General features: G+C 38.6%; 1 protein-coding gene across 1 annotated transcript in view; it reads right to left on the bottom strand.

Moving 5' to 3' along the window:
* The window catches only part of whrna (whirlin a), a 133,670-nt gene that overhangs the window by 5,235 nt on the left and 105,072 nt on the right, over positions 1-23,363 (bottom strand). The window contains exons 7-12 of the mRNA XM_055179994.2: positions 18,900-19,112; positions 18,566-18,775; positions 11,508-11,579; positions 7,836-8,313; positions 5,869-6,029; positions 4,694-4,816 (exon numbers count right to left, since the gene is read on the bottom strand). Coding sequence (XP_055035969.2) covers positions 4,694-4,816; positions 5,869-6,029; positions 7,836-8,313; positions 11,508-11,579; positions 18,566-18,775; positions 18,900-19,112 — 1,257 coding nt within the window. The remainder of the gene's footprint in view (positions 1-4,693; positions 4,817-5,868; positions 6,030-7,835; positions 8,314-11,507; positions 11,580-18,565; positions 18,776-18,899; positions 19,113-23,363) is intronic.

Raw genomic sequence — 23,363 nt, 5'->3', positions numbered from 1 at the left:
TCTTGCGTAATAATCAAGGATTTTGCTGCCGTAACATGGCTGCAGGAGGCGCAATGATATTATGCAGCAGTCGAAAATAGTCCCCTTAGGGGGCGTGCACACCAACACTTTTACGACCGCGGCCGGCGCATGTTTTCAATTCATTTCAATGGAAACTTGGCGTTTTTCAAATAAGCCAGCAGCTAGCGGTTTTCTTCCGTGCTGAAAACCGGTGCCCGGCGGTTTTTACGCGCTCGGCGCTGAGCACAGAGAGTTGAAAAATGTTGACCTTTGGAAGAAAAGCTCCGCTCGTCAATGTCAGTTTTCACACGGCCGCCCAATCACAGTGAAGGAGGGGCGGGACATTACCACAGCAACCAACCGGCTCGCAGCTGAAGTATCAAAGCTACCAAAGCGCTCATCTGAAGAAAGCTGGCACTCAGCTGAAAAACAGCTGGCATTCGGCGTCCTCAAGGCGTTTTCAGCCGCGTTTAAAAGTTTTGGTGTGTCCAGCCCCTTAATAACTTTCAATGGCAGGGGACTATTTTCAGCTGCTGCGTAATATCATTGCGCCTCCTGCAGCCATGTTACGGCAGCAAAGTCCTTGATTATTACGCCAGAATGAGAGTATAGTTCCTAGCCATATCTGCCTAAAAAATCGCAACTTTTAAGTTTCCGTTGGTCTTAGTACACAATGTAACAACAGAAGAGTCAAATTTTAAATAAGAAAAATATAAAAACTCTTTGATTTTTTAGCGCAATGCTAATGGTCTAATCAGATTCAATGGATTATGCTAAACTATGCTAAAAGTGCTAGCGCCAGACCAGCTGAATAGATTCCAAAACGGTAAGAATTAAAATGTTTAACTCTAGGAGAGCTGGAAAATGAGCATATTTTCAAAATAAGTGGAGTGTCCCTTTAACAACACAAAGTAGTAAACTAATAGCAAAAGCCAATTAGTTCTCACCAACACACTGTATTATTTCATACAACGGCAAAACATGACAAAAGAGGCTCACATTATCTCATCTGCGGCCTCTTTGTTGTTGGATTTTTAATGCTTAGCTGATGAATCGCCCACAGCTGGGGAATTAAAACCCACCCATGCCTGTCCATTTGCACACTCGCTCTCTCATTTACACCATTTGGGTCTCATTCATGAACTGTACGTAAAACCTGTGTGCATATTAATGCAAGGATTCATTAAGTTTGAATTTACAATTTCTTCTATATTTAGGATGAAACACATAACCAATTCAAGCCACAAAGCAGAGTAGCAAAAATGATAGCTTAATAAGTTCTGAATATAAATCATATACTGCACTGCAAAAAATTATTTTCAAGAAAAAAAATTCTTAGTATTTTTGTCTTGCTTTCAGTAAAAATATCTAAAAATTCTTAAAATAAGAGTCTTTTTTGATGAGCAAAATGACCCAAGAAAATAAGTCCTAAAATAAGGCCAAAATGACCTAAGAAAAATTTTTTGCCAATGCGGTAAGCAAAAAAATCTTGAATTTTTTTTGAAACACTAAATTCAAGACAAATTCAAGAAAAATTTGCTTACCCCATTGGCAGATTTTTTTCTTATACACAAAATCACTTAAATTTAATATTTGTGGTCTTAAAACTTGACTTATTTTCTTGGGTCGTTTTGCTCATCAAGAAAAATCATCTTAATTTAAGAATTTTTAGATATTTTTACTGAAAACAAGACAAAAATACTAAGAATTTTTTTCTTGAAAATAATTTTTTGCAGTGTGTATATAAATGCCTTTATTTATTTAGAAAACACAGATTTGTCAACATTGTAATAAAGATGAAGGCACATATGTCTATGCAACTTTTGTGAAAAATCTTGCACAAAATCCTTCTCTGCACATCTTAGCCAATGACACCCTTTATTTCTAGCTACCATTATGTCTCCTTAAGTTTCTGCTCATTCTGTGCTTTCTGTCTTTTATAAAAAAAGTGCTTAATTGCTGCAAAAAAAAGGCAAAGAACAGTCCTGTTACTTCAAATTCGGCTATCAGAATCTAATACATAATATTCTCTCCGGTACATTGAGACACAGAAAATGTAAGAGCATCATTCAACATAACGCCATCATCTCTCACAGCAAATTGCACACCTAACCATCTGCGTTCTCACGTTTTTTGTAAAAGAAAAGACTGAATCAAGTTTCAAACGCAGCACCTGCTTACCGCGCTACAGCTGAGCACAATTGTCCGTCTTTAACATTTACTGTACAGCAATGAAACTGTAGCACAATGCTCATTATTTAATTCACTAATGCTGTCGGCGCTCTTATAGACCTTTTTGTAACTGACGGCACGCAGCTTACGATTGCAACTTCATTTCGAGTCTGTCCTTGTCTCAGACTTGCACCTGACAGAGGGTTTAAAAAATATAATAGACTTTAAAACCTGGCAGCCACCCAATCCGTAGAAACCTACAGGGTGGTATTATTCTGGTGATTCATATTCAGTATTGACATTTAAACAGAAGTGTGTGTTGAAGATTAGTACGAATGTATAAGTAGTGTTTAAAGAATGCATTATAGACTGGATTTTTTACAATTTCTAAAGAAACTGTGAGAGGGGGCTTATTCGTGCAAAAGTCCCCTACACAATACCAGAGTGTGAAAGTTTTATACAGACCCCATTTACACAGAACTTTGGGCCCAGAAAATTTCTGTAAAATTGGCAGAAAGGGTTCTGTGTTTTTAAGAAAAGTGTTTAAGGAAAACACTTTTAAATTTGATATTTTTGGTCTAAAAACTAGACTTATTTTCTTGGGTCGTTTTGCTCATGAAGAAAAAGCATCTTAATTTAAGAATTTTTAGATATTTTTACTGAAAACAAGACAAAAAAGAATTTGTTTTCTTGAAAATCATTTTTTGCAGTGTAGATATGATTTAGGTTCCTCTCATTTTAACAATCGCCAGTCCTAGGAAGCATTTATGTATTTGGCAGACGATTTTATCCAAAGTGGCTTAAAATGCATTCAAGGTATACCTTTTACTAGTATATGTGCCCTCTGGGATCAAACCCATGACCTTTGTACTTTGTACTGAATGTGTACTGAAAAACAGACCTTAAATAAGATGTGCACCAATACAATATTTGTGCCAATACCAATATTCAATTACTTGAAATGACACCAATACAGATAGTTTCCAATAGTTTTGCTTTATTCTGGTTGTTTCAAAGGATTATGTTGTAAAAATTCTGTTGCCATTGTCAACCAATTCAAAATAATCACACAAAATGAGTGCTTATGCATTTTTATGCCCCGTTTGATTGCCAGGTTATAATATGCCCTGATCAGCGGCAGTGGCAGCTGGTGACTGCTCTTCCAAGGGCGCAAATTCAAAGTATGTGTTCGGAGTGTCATGTGCATTGCTCGTAATTTCCAAATATCTGTTTGTTGCGTCATGTGAACCATGTGCATCACGTGATTCGTCAAAATAAGTGCCTGCTGCACACGCATTTAAACTGTTTATGATAAAAGAGATATTCACATTCACAAAATACTCGCAAGTACACTAAGTAAACTCTGATTACGCATGAGATTATGCGAGTATCTGGCAAACGCGAGCGTCTCTTTTATCATAAACCCTTTAAGCCCGGGATACACTGCACGATAATTGGCTGTCCCAGACGAAAGATTGGCATCGTGAAACTATCATCGCGATTTCTGTGATCGTGGCTCTCCATCGGTGGTCCTATGTCGTACAGTGAGAGAGGTTCAAAGACGGCCGTTTTCCCGGTCTTGCGTCCAAAGATAGCCTACGATAGTTTTCTGGCAGTGTCAGAAATTCGGCATGATCACCGCACAGTGTGTTTGCTGCTACGACCTGCGCGCCGGTATTTGTTTACCACGAGGGCATGCTGGTGACGTTGCGCAACGTGTGACGCAGCCGCCGAAGCTTCCGTGTCATCATCGTACAGTCTACATGCCTCTCGTACCCGAGGAGGTTAAACGATACATGTCGCACAGTGTGATAAGGTAATGATCTTATAAGAGGCCAAAAATCGTGCAGTGTATTCCGGGCTTTAGACATGTCTGCAGCAGGCACATATTTAAGACACGTGATGCACATAGGTTCACTTGACGCGCCAAACACATTTTGAAATGACAAACCACACACATGATGGACTACATACAGAAAATAAGTATTTAACCAATCAGCATTTTTATCAGTAAGGGGATTTGTAAGTAGGCTATTGACACAAAATCTCCACCACATATTCCATCCATTTTGCACCTTCATGTGTGCACTTATTCCCTATGTCATTTCACTTTATTTATTATGACTCAACTTGTATACTTAAATGTTCTGAATTCTTTGTATAAATTCAGTATTTGTCTTGATGGCTACATCTGGTGCAAATTTTGTGTCAATAGCCCACTTAAAAATCCCCTTACTGATAAAAATGCTGATGTGTCAAATACTTATTTTCCCTGCTGTACATGTTGTGACGAGCTTCGCATTGTGCGCCCTCGAAAAAGAAGTCACCGGTCGCCACTGATCATCTGCTATTTACAGTACATTATAAACAATCGTCAGATGTCCTAAAGTAGGAAAAATGCTTTTATCTGCCGATATATTGCTGCATCCCTACCTTAAATCCACTGTACATTTTCCAAATGCATAGAAATGCAATCAACGGTTGCACTTGTAATTTAAAGAGTCTGGCTTTGCTGACTCACCTGTATGGTAACGATACGTGGGAGAGGCTGACGTGTGTTCGCTCCCCCTTCTATTGCGATGCCCAGCGTACTGGCGGTTTTTGCCACTCGCACCAGAGCAGAGGTCGGTTCCAGCAGGCCAGGCTGCAAGGCACATCATACGAGAGATAATAAGAGGCAGGATGAGTGAGATATAGAGACAGTGAGAAGGAGGACAGTAAAGTAGCAAATCAAAGGAAGAGAGAGAATTACGGGGAACAGAGATACGAGCATATTTGGCTTTGATGATAGATGTCTATTTGTATCTGTGACTGCCTAAGATAAGGTCACATGACGTGGTTTAAGCATACCCACCAGGAAAGAAATATCACAAATGAGATCTCTTTGATATCTCATTTAATATAATTGTTTCGCTAGAAAGCAGTGAGGTTGAACAGAGAACAAACAGGCTTCTGTATAAAATGCCTGACTCTCAGATGCTTCTCCTGTGATAGCAATCCCAGAAATATCATACACGCGTACTTGTCTTCACAAAACTGTCAGAGGAGATCAAACCGTGCTCATATTTGCAAACCAAAGACGGACATTTTGATACATACAGTACATTTCTAATCAATTCCCCCCACATTCAGCTTTACAATCATCTCCAAAGGACCTCTCTTTACAAAGCTGATACTTAAAATAATAAAATATAAAACGTTAAAAAAGAGCTATATAAGAGCCTCTTCTGAGCAATAAACCATTCCTCCGGCTAACCACAATGTCCTCAGATAGCACTATTTGTCCATTCTGCAAGATCAATGGCACAGCTTGTGCATATAAGAAAGCAGAGAGGCATCTAGCTAAACGACGGCCACCAGAAAGACAGATGTGTCTTGGTTCAGCAGAATGAGATTGGTTTTTCAGACAACTGAATATGAGATGAGATGAGATGAATTGGACAAGTCAACAAAGGATGAACTGAAAAACTCAAGTGTATGCATGTACCATAAGCAGAAGAGAAGTGAGAATTAATGGTGATAAATTCAAGCGCTCTCAATGACACAGAGGGACAGAATACAGATTAAGTTGAAAAAACAGGCAAACCTCTTTTGTTAAAATACTCTCATTCACTTTTAATGTCTTTCCTTTTTCATTATAATTCATTTTCACACATCAACTTTTTCCCTCCCTCCCTCTCTTGCCCTCGGTCTCACCGGTTTGGCAGCCGTCTCTTTTCCGTGCCCATCCTGTTGGGTTCTGGGCCGAGTTGGACGCGGGCTGCTGTCCTTACTAACACATCCGGATTCTGCGATGTCCACACCGCTGTCCTCACTGAGGGTCTGTCCGCTGTCCGAGAGCTGAGACAATGTCCCTCCTATAGCAGATGGATGTACATTAAATAATGAAAATGATCTTATTGATTATTTATCTTCATGTTGTTCCAAACCTACTTTTTATAGAAGGGAAAATCTTCACATAGCTTATTTGCATTCACCAACATACCAACCATGGCTCTTATACTGCAAAAAATGACTTTCTTAATTAGTATTTTTTTCTTGTTTTCAGTAAAAATATCTAAAAATATTTAAATTAAGATGCTTTTTCTTCATGAGCAAAATGACCTAAGAAAATAAGTCTAGTTTTTAGATAAAAAATATACAATTGAAGTGAATTTGTGCTTGAAACAAGTAAACTATCTGGCAATGGGGTGAGAAAAAAAATTACTTTTTTCTTAAACACTTAATTTAAGCAAAATTTTCTCACCCCATTGGCAGATATTTTTTCTTGTTTCAAGCACAAATTCACTTAAATTATATGTTGTTTTGTCCAAAAAATAGACTTATTTTCTAAGGTAATTTTGCTCATAAAGAAAATACATCTTCATTTAAGAATTTTTTGATATTTTTACCGAAAAATCATTTTTTTGCAGTGTACAGAAAACGTCTCGGTTACGTATATGTAACCCTGGTTCACTGCAAAAAATTATTTTCAAGAAAAGAATGTATTATTTTTGTCTTGTTTTCAGTAAAAATATCAAACAATTCTTAAATTAAGTAGCTTTTTTAGTGTATAAGAAAAATTTTCAAGATGTTTTTGCTTACCCCATTAGCAGATTTTTTTCTTGTTTATGCAAAAAATCACTTAAATTTGATATTTTTGGTCAAAAAACGAGATTTATTTTCTTGGTGCGTTTTGCTTATCAAGAAAAAGCATCTTAATTTAAGAATTTTTTTAGATATTTTTACTAAAAAACAAGACAAAAATACTAAGAATTTTTTTCTTGAAAATAATTTTTTGCAGTGTGCACACATGCTTCGGTATATGCCAGAGAAAGTGGGCGTTCCTTTCTGCCGTATTTATGCTCCCTGTGCTTCCGTCTATGACGTCATGCCCAGCCATTGGTCGAATTTGATATAAATACTCAGACGCCGTCACGCTGTGTAGGCGTTCCCCATAGCGTCAACTCTACGCTGCAAAAAATGATTTTCAAGAAAAATATTTCTTAGTATTTTTGTCTTGTTTTCAGTAGAAATATCTAAAAATTCTAAATTAAGATGCTTTTCCTTGATGAGCAAAATGACCCTAGAAAATAAGTCTAGTTTTTAGACCAAAAATATTTTTTAATTTTTCTTGAATTTAGTGTTTAAGAAAAAAATTCAAGATTTTTTTGCTTCCCCATTGGCAGATTTTTTGCTTGTTTTATGCACAAAATCACTTAAATTTGATATATTAGGTCTAAAAACTACACTTCTTTCTTGGGTTGTTTTTCTCATCAAGAAAAAGCACCTTAATTTAAGAATTTTTTGATATTTTTACTGAAAACAAGACAAAAATACTAAGAATTTTTTTTCTTGAAAATATTTTTTTGCAGTGTATGACGGAGCGTTGAAGTTCACTCAAAAGGAAACGACTGTTTAAAGATTCATATAAAACTACTACTGTTTTGTCCCGAAGAATAAAATAAGAGCATATGTTTTGGAACAACATGACTGTGAGTAAACAACCAAAATTTTTTTGGGGGGTAAACTATCTTTATACATATTTATAAAAAGTATAAATATTAAAAATGTATATATTTGGACATTGAGAATAATAAGTTGTAGCCATTAAATGGTTAAAAAATGGTCTGCTACAAGATATTTTTGGCTTTCTGACAATCGACTAGATCCGACAATCTCACCTCGAGCCTGTGGCAACGGTCGCACTTCATTCACATCTGGTTCTGCATTAGGCCTGTGCACTTCAACCATGACAAAGTGCTGATTGGGTGCTGGAGAGGAAGGGGCGGGTTTATCAGGGCATGGGGGTGGAGGCCCAGGGGGTGCAGGAACACTTGGAGCGGGTGCCGGTGCCATAGATCGGGTTTGGATAGGTGGCTTTACTTTGCTGGGAGACTGGACACGTGGGAAAGGCCCGATAGGGTGCTGGCTTACGACTGACAACTGAGATACCGGGACCTCAGTTTTGGGGTGAGGTTTGGAGTGTTTGGGTTCTTTGGTCTGTGTGCGAGAAGGGGCGGTGAAATATAAGCCGGATTGGGTTGAGGTGGAAGATGGTCGTTTACTAAGTGTGGCTTTTCGACCCGGGCGGCGTTGAGCCCCTGGGGGAGGAGGTGGTTTAAAAGAGGGAGGGGACTCTGAGGTGGATTGTACCTCATCCTAGGATGAAAGGAGAGCATTATGTTGTCATTATTCATCATTTTATCCTTAAATCATTTTGATAGGGTTGCAAACATATTATTAGTGGAAATACAGCACAATTGACATTGAACCAGACACACAAACAATGCATACAACAAAGCATAATCATCCATAATTCAGTGCTTTGAAAACACAATCAAGACTCAAACTCAGACAAAGGTTTCTCTCAGAACCATGGGCTCATTCAGACCAAAAGGCAAGAAACGTGAAACAAAATAAAAAAAGGGCCATGAAGAAATTAAGGCTGAATGAGGTGAGCAGAAGCCAGATGAATGAGGTGTCAGTGTCAAAGTAATCAAACTAAAATGCGAGTCATATGAGTGGGTTTTATTTTGGCCTGAGAAATCTCCGGAAACATTGCGCTCAGACACGGTTGACCCGTTGGCATCGGTTCGTGTGGAATGGCCTAATAGAGCTGTTGGTGCGTGATGGGGTTTCATCAGAGTACCAACAGGAAACTCTTGTAAGAAAGACCCCAATCTTCCCTGGGCATCTCACTCACAACAGGAAGTCAACATTGATGGTATAATCATCTCCCTTCCTTTTCTCTCTCACTTTCTCTCTCAAAAACGATCAGTTGTCTGTGTAGCCAAGCCTTCACAACCATTTCATATCACACCGTATTGTAATAGCAATAAAAAAGCCATCTTCACACCGGTCATAAACTCGCCATACTGATTTTCAAAGGCTCCATTCCAAAACCTGTGGCCACAGCACTTTAAGACGAATGCTGTTCCGAAAGTAAACCATCTTAATAAAAAAACATGCATTGAATGTGTCCTTCCTAAAGTATGCAATCCCAGAATGCACTGCAACAAGCTCCTTTAACAAAATTAATTCAGCACACTGCAAAAAGTACTTTCTTACTAAGTATTTTTGTCTTGTTTTCAGTAAAATATCTAAAAATTCTTAAGATGCATTTTCTTGATGAGCTTACCTAAGAAAATAAGTCTAGTTTTAAGACAAAAAAACCCATAAAATGTAAGTGAATTTATGCTTAAAACAAGAAATAATGCCAATAGGAAAATAAAAAAATCTTAAACATTTTTCTTAAACACTTAATTCAAGAAATTTTAAATAATTTCAATAATTTAAAAAAATACATCTTGATTAAAGAATTTTTTTTATATTTGTACTGAAAACAAGAAAAAAATACTAAGTAAGAAAGTCATTTTTTTTCAGTGCAGGGTGAAAGAAGTGAGAAAAATAAGTAGCCCTTTTTTTAAGTACTTGTACTTACCTTATACATGTATGGTAAATATGTTGTACTTATAGACAAATGTGTCGTACTTACTTTTGAGTATCTACATGGTAATTAAATGGTATCATTACTGTACTTACCAGTGGTACATGCTTATTATGTAACTCTAGATAAGTACTGTGTAATACCAGATAAATACTTATCTTATTTTATGATCTTACTAGTTAATACCTGTATAACTCACAGTGGCATACTGTATAGAGACAGAGCACAACGCGTCATAACCTGAAAACCACGCCCACCGGGGGGAAAAACAATCCATCCGTCTCCATTGACTTTGTATTGTATTGCGAGAGGCTGCCTCCTTGTCATTTCAAAGCTGCTGTGTGACAGGATGTACAGCTAACAAGCTTAAAAAACCCAGAAATATGTTTTTATAAGCTGTCGACCCAAAAAACAGGCGTTTCAAGACACAAAAGTGGATATAGGCAACTACTCCATACTACTAGAACTACGCCCACTTAAGGGAAACGTAGTCGGCGATCCACTTTTGTATCTTTAAACACTTGTTTTTTGGGGTGACAGCTTATAAAAACATATTTCTGGGTTTTTTGGCTTGTTAGCTGTACACCGTGTCAGACAGCAGCTTTTAGGCATTATGTTTTTTGTTATAAGTCAGAAATGACAAGCAGCCTCACGTAATGCAAAGTGAATAGAGATGGTTGGATTGTTTCCCCCCAGGTGGGCATGGTTTTCAAATTAGCATAACTGCACTCTGTCTCTATACTGCTATATCTTAGGTGGTAGGTCCTATGTAATTACTGTGTAAAATGTGGCACTTTATTTTACAGTCCTGTTTTCATGCAGTTACTATGGAGGTACTAGTGAATGTACCCAGTTGTTAATACGTACGGAATTCAATGCTTAGGTTTAAAGGGTACAATAAAGGACAAAGATTTTGAGTACAAAAATGGCACATCAGTAGTGTTTGTTATTAGTTATCATATACGTGCACTATAAATATCTGTCAACTTACACTGGCCTGTAAGTACGACACACTAACCATGTATATACAATTTGTAAGTACAGTAGTGTTTCACGTTAGTATACATACATTATATGTACTACACCCTTACCATGTACATACAATTTGTAAGTACAGAAGTGTTTGTTATGTTATCATATTATATACACTATAAGTACCTGTCATTAACCCACACTTGCCTGTAAGTACTAAATACTTATAATATACATTCATTTGTAAGTACAGTAGTGTTTCTTGTTAGTTACAGTATACCTACACTATAAGTATGTATCTGGTATTACCCAGTACTTATATAGAGTAACATAATAACTCCGAAGTTTGTACAACTGGTAAGTACTAATGTAAGAATAATGATTTCATTTAATTACCATGTGGATACTCAAGAGTAAGTACCACACATTTGTCTATACGTACAACATACTTACCATAAATGTGCAAGGTAAGTACAAGTACTGTAAAATAAGGTTGCTACTGGAAAAAATGTCAATCCAAAATACACTTATTTATTTAATAATTGAAAGTATTAAGAGTTTAAAGTAATATATAAAAATATTTCACCAAAAAGGTGTGTCTAATAAAGTATCATCTGTCTATAAAATATCTCGTGTGCTGGGTTGTTTCAACTCATGGTTGGGTGAAATATGAACAAACCCAACCGTTGGATTAAAATGAATCTAGAAAATGTTCATGTTTGACTTACCATGTGTTGAAACAACCATCAATGTTTTTTTTAAACCAAACAGTTGGGATTTTCCATATATGAAAAGCATTTTAAGCTATCCTATGTGGGCAGTAGGCCATAAGAACCACGCAGGGTTTTGAGCTGGTTTCCCATTTTCCAATTTTTTTCCAGCAAACTCTCTCCCTCTTTTTTCATTCTCCTCTTTCTCATATCAATGAGCTTACCAGAGAGACGTCAGGCAGGGCGTTGCTCTGCTCGAGAGATTGTTCCCCGTTGTTCTCTGTCATACTTTCGTTCTGGTGAGAGAGAAAAAAGAGAGACAATAAACAAGCGAAAACGCAGCTGTGCGTTTATACCTCCGACAAATGTCCGTTCCAAATTGCATTTCGTTAAGGGCCCATTTCACAGAGGGACATCAAACCGCGATTGCATTTACAGTCCTGCAGTTCAATCTTGCAGCCACTCTCATTTTCTGTCTAACATGCATCTGTCACACACGCAATGTCAAACAAGCACACACACAGAGACTTTATTCTGAAAGCCCTGATTTAGCATGTGCGGGTGATCAGCTGAAAAAAAGGTTTTGTGTTTCAACGCTGACGGCTTGCATTTAGACCTGTGATTTAGCTCATTAAACCCCCTCCCCACCCAAACCGAAAGCCTCATCAACCCACTTCATTTGCTTGCTCACCACTTACAAAGAAGGCTTATGGGCTCATTTGTTTTCAGCAAGACAGGCAAACCTTACTTTGTGTATATCTGTGGATGGGTATTTGTGTGGGTGTCAGCCATTTTGGTAATATCCGTGATTACTGATTTGTTTGGACAAATCAACTTTATTAGTATTGTTGAGTAGATATCATTTCATAATATACATATTCCACCACTAGGGCTTTATAATTTTATTTGCAACAACAAATGCACTTATTAATATGTCTATATAGCCAGCACTACACCAGTATCAATGTTAACATTTTTGTTTAAAGTATATCCACAAATCTTAGACATTATAAGTGTTAGCAAGAAATAGTTAAAGGGCACCTATTATACAAAATCTACTTTTACAAGGTGTTTGGACATAAATGTGTGTTGGGAGTGTGTTAAAGGGACACTCCACTTTTTTGAAAATATGCTAATTTTCCAGCTCCCCTAAAGTTAAACATTTGATTTTTACCGTTTTGGAGTCTATTCAGCTGATCTCCGGGTCACTTTTGGCATAGTTTGGCACAATCCATTGAATCTGATTGGACCATTAGCATCGCGCTAAAAAATAAGCAAAGAGTTTCAATATTTTTCCTATTTAGAACTTGACTCTTCTGTAGTTACATCGTGTATCAAGACCGACAGAAAATTAAAAGTTGTGATTTTCTAGGCAGATATGACTAGGAACTATACTCTCATTCTGGCTAATAATCAAGGACTTTGCTGCCGTAACATGGCTACAGCAGGCGCAATGATATTACGTAGTGCCTGAAAGTAGTCCCCTGCTATTGAAAGCTACTAAGGGGACTATTTTCGGCTACTGCGTAATATCATTAAAAGCGCTCACTGTCTGTTGGTAAAAGAGTAAGGACAATTGCTCATTTGCATGTAAAGGTACACACATAAACATTGCTTTTTTTGCTACCCGAATAGGGGCATGTTGGACATGCTAAAACAAATGATCTGTGGGGTATTTTGAGTTAAAACTTCACATTTAGATTTATATTACATTTTGTAAATATGGGCATAATATGTGCCCTTTAGAATTATGAATCTTTAGCGATTGATACATCACATATCCATGACAACAGAGATCAGCATGGTACTTTTAAATATGGTGGCAGGTTGATAATATAATAAGTGCAAAACATACTACATATGACTAAACAGGGGGTGCGTTTCCCAAACAATGACGTAACTCGTTGCTGAACGACCATAGTACGATGCATCGTTGGAAAAACGAACTACCTTGTCACGACTGTTTCCCGAAAGCATAGTAATTTTGGCGCACATTCGTCGTTTGAACGATGTTGGTTAAACACATAATCTGTGCAAATCGATTTAATGTCAGATTATTGCTGTAAATAACATATATTGCATCGGAAGACTGATTTTGTTATCGTGATTTAGTTATCTATTGTTTATTTTCAAGATATTTAATTCACGCGCAAGTTCCCTCTTACGTCACTCCTCCCAGTATATATGATAATAACAAGGAACGATGCTTCTAACGACAGGTCAAGAGCTGCCGTTCCAATGACAGTTAGCGATGCAGTTTGCGAATGTTCGTTTGAACGGTGGTTTCGGGAAACACCAAATCGTTGAACGATGTTAGTAACGATGGAACTTACGATGTTCCTTGGCTAACGATGATTTTGGGAAACGCACCCCAGAACATAAATAAAAAAACTGAAAACAAGAAAAAAAATCAGCAATTATGATAATGATTTATCTTTATAGAGCAATGATAATAAGCAAAAATGATAAACGAATAATAATAATATAAGTATTTAAGTAATAATAGTATGTATAATAATAATAATAATTCTAAAGATGGTTATAATTACAGGAATATTTTATAATGACAGCAATAATAATAATAATAATAATAATAACAATAATAATAACAGTAATAATTACATTGCTAAAAGCAATGCTACATATGATGATGATAACTATAGTTTATGTCCATAATAATCACTTCATATAAATAATAATAACAACAACTATAATATTATGTTAAAAGATGGTGATGATAATAATATTTTGTGGTGACGTCAACAGTAATATCAATAATGATAACGGTAATAATAATAATGATGATGTAATAATAATAATAATAATAATAATAATCTCATGTGTATCGCGACTAGTTATCATATGCATGTTTTTTAAGAAACTATACTACCAAGAACTAACCGAACAGAAGCCCAATTCACTTCCATAGTATTCTTTTTTCCTATTATGGATGTCAATAGGGCTTCTGATCGGTTTGGTTACAAGCATTCCTTAAAATATCTTCCTTTGTGTAAAGAAATTTATACCGGTTTGTAACAACATGAGGGCGAGTAAATGATGACAGAATTTGGGGGAACTATTCTTTTAACAAAATTGCTGTCTTAACGCAAAGAAAACTTTCTATTTTCTAGTACATCGTCGTCATGTAATCCCACCCTAAAGCTGACATCCATCACTCAGAGAACAGGTTGTGTGCATGGTCCAAGTCTTCCAACTTCCCACAATTTCCTGCTGTGCTCCACTAGAGCATAAATGAGGATGCTCTCTCTCAGAGGTTTTTTTTAGCTATAGGGTGGGGGGGGGCTTATCAGCTGTGACAGCTCTGTGTATGGCTGGCGAGGTGCGGTTACATTGCAAGAGTCCCAAAGCGATCGTTTCGTCAACAGAGATCCGCAGGGCTGCGGTGTGGGCGACTGCCGCTGCTTGTAATTACTAGAGCCAGAACTGGCAGGTCTACAATAACACCAATCCACAGAGGAGGGCCCCGAACAAAGCTTGCATACAAATACGCTCACTTGAACATGTTCGCTAATTTCCAAAGTGCTCGCATACAGGTGCACTCTTGCAAATGACTCGTGCAAAGTCACGGGTGACACATTATTGATTTGTGATGGATACAGCCGTACACACGAGTCCTAGTGTCTGATCACTGCAACCCACACATACACACACTGACAAATGATTCAGAGAAATGAATCATTTTAGGAGGGGTCAATCCATGCAGTGAATGTAGAGTAGATTACTGTTTGAGTGTGCATTTATCTAAAAGTAACCAATTCAAGCCCACACCACAGAAAGATCACTCTATAATTGGTGTGCTTTGTGTACGCACCTTTACAAAAATGTATTTCAATAACATTGTATGATGATAACAAACAGAAATGGTAATACAGTATATAAATGCTGATCCTGTAGCTCAATTGGTAGAGCACTCAGGTGTTAGCAGCATATGTCAGGGATTCGAATCCCAATAAACACATACTGTAAAACAGCTTGAACGCCCTTTGGATTAAAGCATCTGCCAAATGTATAGGTTTTATAACTAGTACCGTAAAACTATAACTTGATGTTTTTGACATTTTGAAAAGCTTTAACACTAACAATAGTGCATGGTATTTTGGTTTTGGTACATTTTTGTAAGGGTAAGTGACAAACTGTTTAACCTACCTCCATCATTTCTATCAGAAAGATCAGTCTTTAATGTTTTATTGAGAGGGATGGGGAACTGTTAGTTAAACTCTGTCTGTCATTTACACTGTTTATAAATCTTTCACGGAAAACTCATCAATCAGTCAAAACAACATCACACACACCTGAGACTATTACATTCGCATCCAAACAGCTACACTATCAAAAAACACATAGTGAAGCTTAAGTAAGACACTCATAGACAAAGCCAGAAAGACAGGACGAAAAGCTTTGACTGAACGGACAAAAGCCGTTTCCCCAGCAACTCTAAAATCCTTTATCTTATATAATAGTACTCAACATTTGTGAGTCTCTTTTCCTTAAAGGGACACTCCACTTTTTTTGAAAATACGCTCATTTTCCAGCTCCCCTAGAGTTAAACATTTTTTTTTACCATTTTGGAATCCATTCAGCTGATCGCCAGCGCAATAATATTACGCAGAAGCTGAAAATAGTCCCCTTAGTATCTTTCAATAGCAGGGGACTATTTTCGGCTGCTCCATAATATCATTGCGCCGCAAAAGTCCACAGCAGTCACAGAGGCAAAGTCCTTGATTATTATGCCAAAATGAGAGTATAGGTCCTAGCCATATCTGCCTAGAAAATCGCAACTTTTCATTCTCTGTCGGTCTTAGTACACGATGTAAGTCAAGTTTTAAATAGGAAATATCTAGAAACACTTTAGTTATTTTTGAGCGTGATGCTAATGGTCTAATCAGATTCAATGGATTGTGCTAAACTATGCTAAAAGTTGTAGCGCCAGACCCGGAGATCGGCTGAATGGATTTCAAAACGATAGAAACCAAATATTTAACTCTAGGGGAGCTGGAAAATGGAGTGTCCTTTTTGAATTGTCTAACAGTTTTGTAAACTCTCTTTCACAACACACACACACGCACGGTTGAATTAACTAAATAATAGTAACTATTTTGCATGGAATATTTTAGCATACCTGTACCTAAATTAAAGGGATACTACAGCCAGATATCCAAATTACCCCATGATTTACTCACCCTCAAGCCATCCAAGATACACATGTCCATCATCTTCCAGATGAACAGAATTGGTTTTAGTAAATGTTCTTGCTCCTCCTAGCTTTATAATGCTAAAAACAGTGATCAGGGAACAAAATTCTGACTTTAACCACCCAAAAAAGCATTCATCCTTTACAAAAGTAAATCTACACGACTCCAAAGGGGTTAATATACATATTTCAAACATTATTAACTATAATAACTAGCTTCCGGCAACAATGCCATCTTGGACTCTCGTGATTCATTAACTCTTTCGCCGCCATTGACGAGATAACCCGTCAACCAAGAGAAAACGCTTCCCTGCCAATGACGAGATTTTCCGTCTTTCCGCAATACCGCTATTATATTATAACTTTCGCAACTTATACAACCCGGAAGTAGCGCCTCACGTGAAAGAGAAAGAACTCCGTGTATGTTTTAAAGATCGCTCTGCATCTGATCTCTATCAAAAGTCCTTCACAAAAATGGAATTATCTCAGCTTTTTGCTCAAAATTGGGTGTTTTTGAAGAAACCTACCCATGTTTGAGAGGTGATTACAAGAGAACTAATGAAGGTAGGATGAAACGGTTTTTTTTTTTGAAAGCAGAGGGTCTGTTCTTTCATTTGATATATTGTTTGTTTATATATTTAAAGAAGAACATTTTCTGGAAGGCATTAAACTTTTGTGAAAATCATGAAAAATGCTGGCGCTGGCAACTTTTTTTTTTTAAACGCTGGCGGGGAAAGAGTTAAAGAGTTTTAGCATAGGTACATTGCGCAGTGACTTTCCTGAATCATGTGAGTCCAAGATGGCGTCGTTACCGGAAGTTAGTTATTATAGTTTATTTATATTTTTCATAAATCACATCGATTACCGGCTGAAGACCTTTATTAACCCCTTGGAGCCATGTGGATTACTTTTGTGAAGGATGGATGCACTTTTTGAGGGTTTTAAAGTCAGAAGTTGTTTCCTGATCCCTGTTTTCTATCGTATTATAAAGCTTGGAAGAGCAAGGACTTTACTAAAATAACTCCAAATTTGTTTGTCAAGAAGATGATTTCAGGTGATCTCCTGGCTTTCTATGTCATTTTGCACCTTGTTCTCACCTGTGTTTAATACTTATTCCGTGTCATTTCACTTTATTTATTATGACTCAACTTTGTATACTTAAATGTTCTGATTTCTTTGTATAAATTTTATATTTGGCTTGATGGCTACATCTGGTGGAAATTTTGTGTCAATAGCCCAGTTAGAAATCATCTTACTGATAAAAATGCTGATGTGTCAATTACTTATTTTCCCTGCTGTGTGTCTGTGTAAGTTTAAGGATCGCTTTGAATCTGATCTCTATCAAAAGTCCTTCACAAAAATGGAATTATCTCAGATTTTTGCTCAAAATGTTTTTGAAGATACCTACCCATATTTGAGAGGTGATAAAAAGAAAGCAATTTTAAAGCAATTTATTGTATGTTTATATAATTTAGGAAGAATATTTTCTGGAAGGCATTAAACTTTTGTAAAAATCATGAAAAATTCTGGCCCTGGCTGGCAACTTAAAAAAAACGTTGTCGAGGAAAGAGTTCAAGACGGAGGAGCTACTTAATATCTCCCACCCTAAGTTTATGTTTAATGCAAATTATATTAACACTTCAAATAAAGCTGCACATTAAGGCTCTTCAGTAGGTCTGGACAACTCTGGGCCGGATCCGCACCAGATCTGCACCAAAGTTGGCAGCTTCAGTGTGGACCCAATGCATGCCCAGAATCGTCTGATGTATGGGAGTCCTACAGTGTAAAACAGTCTAATAGATTGCAGTCCCAGAAAAGTATGGGAGATCCTACAGACTGCTGCGTCCCCCACAACTGCACTCATAGCCCACCAAGATCATGAATTGCATAGTGCAAATTGAGTTCAGCACGTACCTCGTGGGGACGTTTATGCTGTTACCTGATTTATTAAATTGATATAATGAATTGGGTGCTACAATAACACAGACATTGCATGCAAACAAACAATGAATGCATTCAACAACCATGAACTCCATATACCACGCATACACAATTTTTTCTTCCTCTTACCCTTGCGGAGCTGAGGGTCGTGTTGGTCATATAGCTGGCCGAGGATGAAGCCAGAGTGTCGGGGTATGACACCATAGAGAAGGAGTCCTGAAATCCAGCACCTCCGTGTCTGGCCTTCAGAGCTTCAATCTCTCGTTTCAGAACCAGACTGTCAAACCTCTCCACATCTTGAGGGGTCACAAGTCCCCTGACTTCAGACAGCAGAGAAAACTGCAATACATACAAACTTTATTAATAAATATTCATTAATGTGCAAAATAATATGTTCCAATATATAAAAGCAAAGTATATACATTTGACATGAAATGTAAAAAACTGCATCATATCTGTTCACCTTGGCATGTGTATTGAGTAACTCAAAAAGCGCCATTACGAGCTGCTCCACGCCGACATGACCGTCTCGATACTCCTGGATGTAATAACCCATCGTTTGCCTCTCCGTTTCAGTCAGTAGATGTCTGGATTGTTCCTCCAGCATCGCCCTGCTTTGGTTCACCAGACTAGACAGAGTGACTTGGGAACCTGCCATACCTTTATAAAAACCAGCCTGAGAGACAGTAAAAGAGACATTGAGTAATATGTGAGCTATATGAGAGGACACAGAAAGTGTAACAAAAAGTTGAAATATTATAAGAGCCGACTAATATTTAGTTCCACACGTCTGTGGTTCATTAATCCTGAAGGCAAATATCTTAAGTCTTACGTCATTTTTAAATGAGGACATCACAAGATAAGCCTGGTACATTTATGCTATAACTCTTATCTTCATAAAGGAAAGGGATAAGAGTGCAGTCACTTATTCAGCCACTTATCCATGTTTCAGTCACTCAAGAGCTGCTTTCCCTTTCACTAAGCTTAGAATGAAAAAGTACTGCTTCAGAGTTACCATAATAATTGATCAGTTTTACTCAAGAACAGCTTTACAGTAAAGGATGAGACCAAAAAAGACACATAAATTTGGGGGAAAATACCTACTTAACTCGATTAACTTAGTTTAACTGCTAGAGCAACATGAATGTAAATAGATAACTAGCTTACTGAATGACTCAGTGGCTAACTCTTTGTCTGTCTGTTTTCCTGCATGTCTGTCTCTTCACTGTCTATCTGTTAAGGGCAGGGTATACTTTTTTAGTGTCCGGCAGCTTTCAAGGCATACTCAGCCGTGTTCGACACGTACACAATACAAATGATTTCTTATTTAAATTATTAATCTACCAGGCCATCAGGGCAGGGCTGTGGCTCAACCAAAGCTTTTTCAAGCTTTGGTTACTATTTATATTTATGTTACTATCTATTGGTATCTATTTACTGTTTGCCTATATGTTTGTGGGTTCGTGAGTGTGTGTGCGTGCATGTGTGTGCGTGTGTATGTGTTGGATCATGCTGATCATGCTGAGTTGTGGTATTGTACATCCACTGATGCTCAAAACAAACGAAGTTCCTAACGGATAAATACAGTTCTTTGAAGTGAAGTTGAAGTATTTACGTCTATCTGTCCATCTTCCTGCATGTCTGTCTGTTCACCTGTCTGTCTATCTATTGACCTGCCTGTCTGTTAGTCAGCCTGTTTGTCTTTCTGTTGACTTGTCTGCCTTTTGGTCTATCTGTCTGTTGGTCTGTCTGTTTTCCTGCATTTCTGTCTCTTTGCCTGTCTGTCTGTCTGTCTGCCAGCCTGCCTGTCTTTTTGTTGACCTGTTTGTTGACCTGTCCGCCTGCCTGTCAGTCTATTTGTCTGTCTGTTGACCTGTCTGTATGTTAGTCTATCTGTCCATCTTCCTGCATGTCTTCCTTAGTCTATTTGTCTGTCTATCTATTGACCTGCCTGTCTGTTAGTCTGCCTGTCTTTCTTTCTGTTGACTTGTCTGCCTGTCTGCCTTTTGGTCTATCTGTCTGTTGGTCTGTCTGTTTTCCTGCATGTCTGTTTTTTGTCTGTATGTTAGTCTGTCTGTCTAACAGCCTGCCTGTCTTTCTCTTGACCTGTCTGTCTGCCTGCCTTTTGGTTTTTCTTTCTGTTTTCCTGCATATCTGTCTCTTTGTCTGTCTGTCTGTCTGCCAGCCTGCCTGTCTTTCTGTTGACCTCTTTGTCTTTCTGTTCACCTGTCTGCCTGCCCGTCAGTTTATTTTCTGTTAGTCCGTCTGTTGACCTGTCTGCTTGCCGGTCAGTCTATTTGTCTGTCAGTCTGTCTGTTGATCTGTCGGTATGTTAGTCTACCTGTCTGTCTTCCTGCATGTCTGTCTGTTCACCTGTCTGTCTGTCTATATACCTGCTTGCCTGCCTGCCAGCTTGCCTGTCTTTCTGTTCACCTGTCTGTCTGCCTGCCTGTCTGTTAGTCTGTCTGTCTGTCTGTCTGTTGACCTCTTTGTCTGTTTGTTGACCTGTCTGCCTGCCTGTCAGTCTATTTGTCTGTTAGTCTGTCTGTTGACCTGTCTGCCTGCCTGTCAGTCTATTTGTCTGTCAGTCTGTCTGTTGACCTGTCGGTATAGTCTACCTGTCTGTCTTCCTGCATGTCTGTCTGTTCACCTGTCTGTCTGTCTATTGACCTGCTTGCCTGTCAGCTTGCCTGTCTTTCTGTTCACCTGTCTGTCTGTCTGTCTGTCTGCCTGCCTGCCTGTTAGTCTGTCTGTCTGCCAGCCTGCCTGTCTTTCTGTTGACCTCTTTGTCTTTCTGTTCACCTGTCTGTCTGCCTGTCTGTCTGTCTGTCTGTCTGCCTGCCAGTCTTTCTGTTGACCTGTCTGCCTGTTAGTCTGTCTGTCTGTTAGTCTTTCTGTTTTCCTGCATGTCTGTCTGTTAGTCTGTCTGCCAGCCTGCCTGTCTTTTTGTTGACCTGTTTGTTGACCTGTCCGCCTGCCTGTCAGTCTATTTGTCTGTTAGTCTGTCTGTTGACCTGTCTGCCTGCCTGTCAGTCTATTTGTCTGTCAGTCTGTCTGTTGACCTGTCGGTATGTTAGTCTACCTGTCTGTCTTCCTGCATGTCTGTCTGTTCACCTGTCTGTCTGTCTATTGACCTGCTTGCCTGCCAGCTTGCCTGTCTTTCTGTTCACCTGTCTGTCTGTCTGCCTGCCTGCCTGCCTGTTAGTCTGTCTGTCTGTCTGTCTGCCAGCCTGCCTGTCTTTCTGTTGACCTCTTTGTCTTTCTGTTCACCTGTCTGTCTGCCTGTCTGTCTGTCTGTCTGTCTGCCAGCCTGCCTGCCTGTCTTTCTGTTGACCTGTCTGCCTGTTAGTCTGTCTGTCTGTCTGTTAGTCTTTCTGTTTTCCTGCATGTCTGTCTGTTAGTCTGTCTGCCAGCCTGCCTGTCTTTCTGTTGACCTCTTTGTCTGTTTGTTGACCTGTCTGTCTGCCTGTCAGTCTATTTGTCTGTCAGTCTGTCTGTTGACCTGTCTGTCTGTCTATTGACCTACTTGCCTGCCAGCTTTCCTGTCTTTCTTTTCACCTGTCTGTCTGCCTGACTGTTAGTCTGTCTGTTCGCCAGCCTGCCTGTCTTTCTGTTGACCTGTCAGTCTATCTGTCTGTTAGTCTGTCTGTATGTTAGTCTATCTGTCTATCTATCTATCTATCTTCTTGCATGTCTATCTGTTCACCTGTCTGTCTGTCTATTGACCTGCTTGTCTGCCAACTTGCCTGTCTTTCTGTTTACCTGCTGGCTTCCTGTCTTTTAGTCTGTCTGTCTGCCAGCCTTGCCTGTCTTTCAGTTGACTTGTCTGCCTAGCTGCCTTTTGGGCTGTCTTTCAGTTTTCCTGCATGTCTGTCTCCTCGTCTGTCTGTCTACCAGCCTGCCTGTCTTTCTGTTGACCTCTTTGTCTGTTTGTGGACCTGTCTGCTTGCCGGTCAGTCTATTTGGCTGTTGACTTGTCTGTATGTTAGGCTATCTGTGCGTCTTCCTGCATGTCTGTCTGTTCTCCTGTCTGTCTATTGACCTGCCTGTCTGCCTGCCTGTCTATCTGTTGAACTATCTGCTGGTCTGTCTGTTGACTTGCCTATCTGTTAGTCTGTCTGTCTGTCGACTTGCCTGTTAGTCTGTCTGTCTGTCTATCTATCCATCTATCAGCAGTTTGGTGATTGGTCCACTGGGTTTCAGGTGCAGCCAGGTAGCACTAATGTATATATCAGGGGTAGGCAACGCCGATGTCCTGCAGAGTTTAGCTCCAGCTCGAATCAAGCACACCTGAATTAGCTAATCAAGGCCTTAAGAGTCACCTGAAAACTACAGGTAGGCAAGTTTTTATCAGGGCTGGAGCTAAAATCTGCAGGACATCGGCACTCCAGGACCAACGTTGTCTACCCTGGTCTATGTTATCAAACAGTCAAAAGACACAAGGCTTTGAACTGAGCATGATCAATACAGACAGGGACGAGAGAGAGAGGAGAGAGAAGGCTGATCATATCTACTCTGACCTGAACTTTTCATGTCCTTATTTTTTTTCATACTCCCCAGAACAAAGCTTTGTGGTAAACATCTGGAATGGGTAGATAACCTCTACTGTTGAGCACTTCGACAGGAACTAATGCATTTGGGTTGCTTTGTACGGCACAGCATTTATTTTCACATTATTCCTGAGGAAAAGTCCTGAACACTACAGTCCATTGGGCTAATGTCCTTTACTGGACAGTGAAGAATAGACGGTCTGAAAAGTTTTGCTATATTTGCATATGAAAGCAAGAAACGTGAAAAGGAAGAAATTAAAAACAAAGGTGGGAAAGTGTGTAAAAATCCCTGTTGAAAAGACCAGATTAAACCAGCATGGTGGATCTTCATGTATCAAAAAAGTGTTGCTGGTTCATCAACATCCCTTACAAACATC

Source organism: Misgurnus anguillicaudatus, chromosome 9, assembly GCF_027580225.2.
Source record: "Misgurnus anguillicaudatus chromosome 9, ASM2758022v2, whole genome shotgun sequence".
Taxonomy (NCBI): domain Eukaryota; kingdom Metazoa; phylum Chordata; class Actinopteri; order Cypriniformes; family Cobitidae; genus Misgurnus; species Misgurnus anguillicaudatus.
The sequence above is the reverse complement of the archived record's forward strand: the minus strand, read 5'-3'. Positions and strand labels throughout refer to the sequence as shown.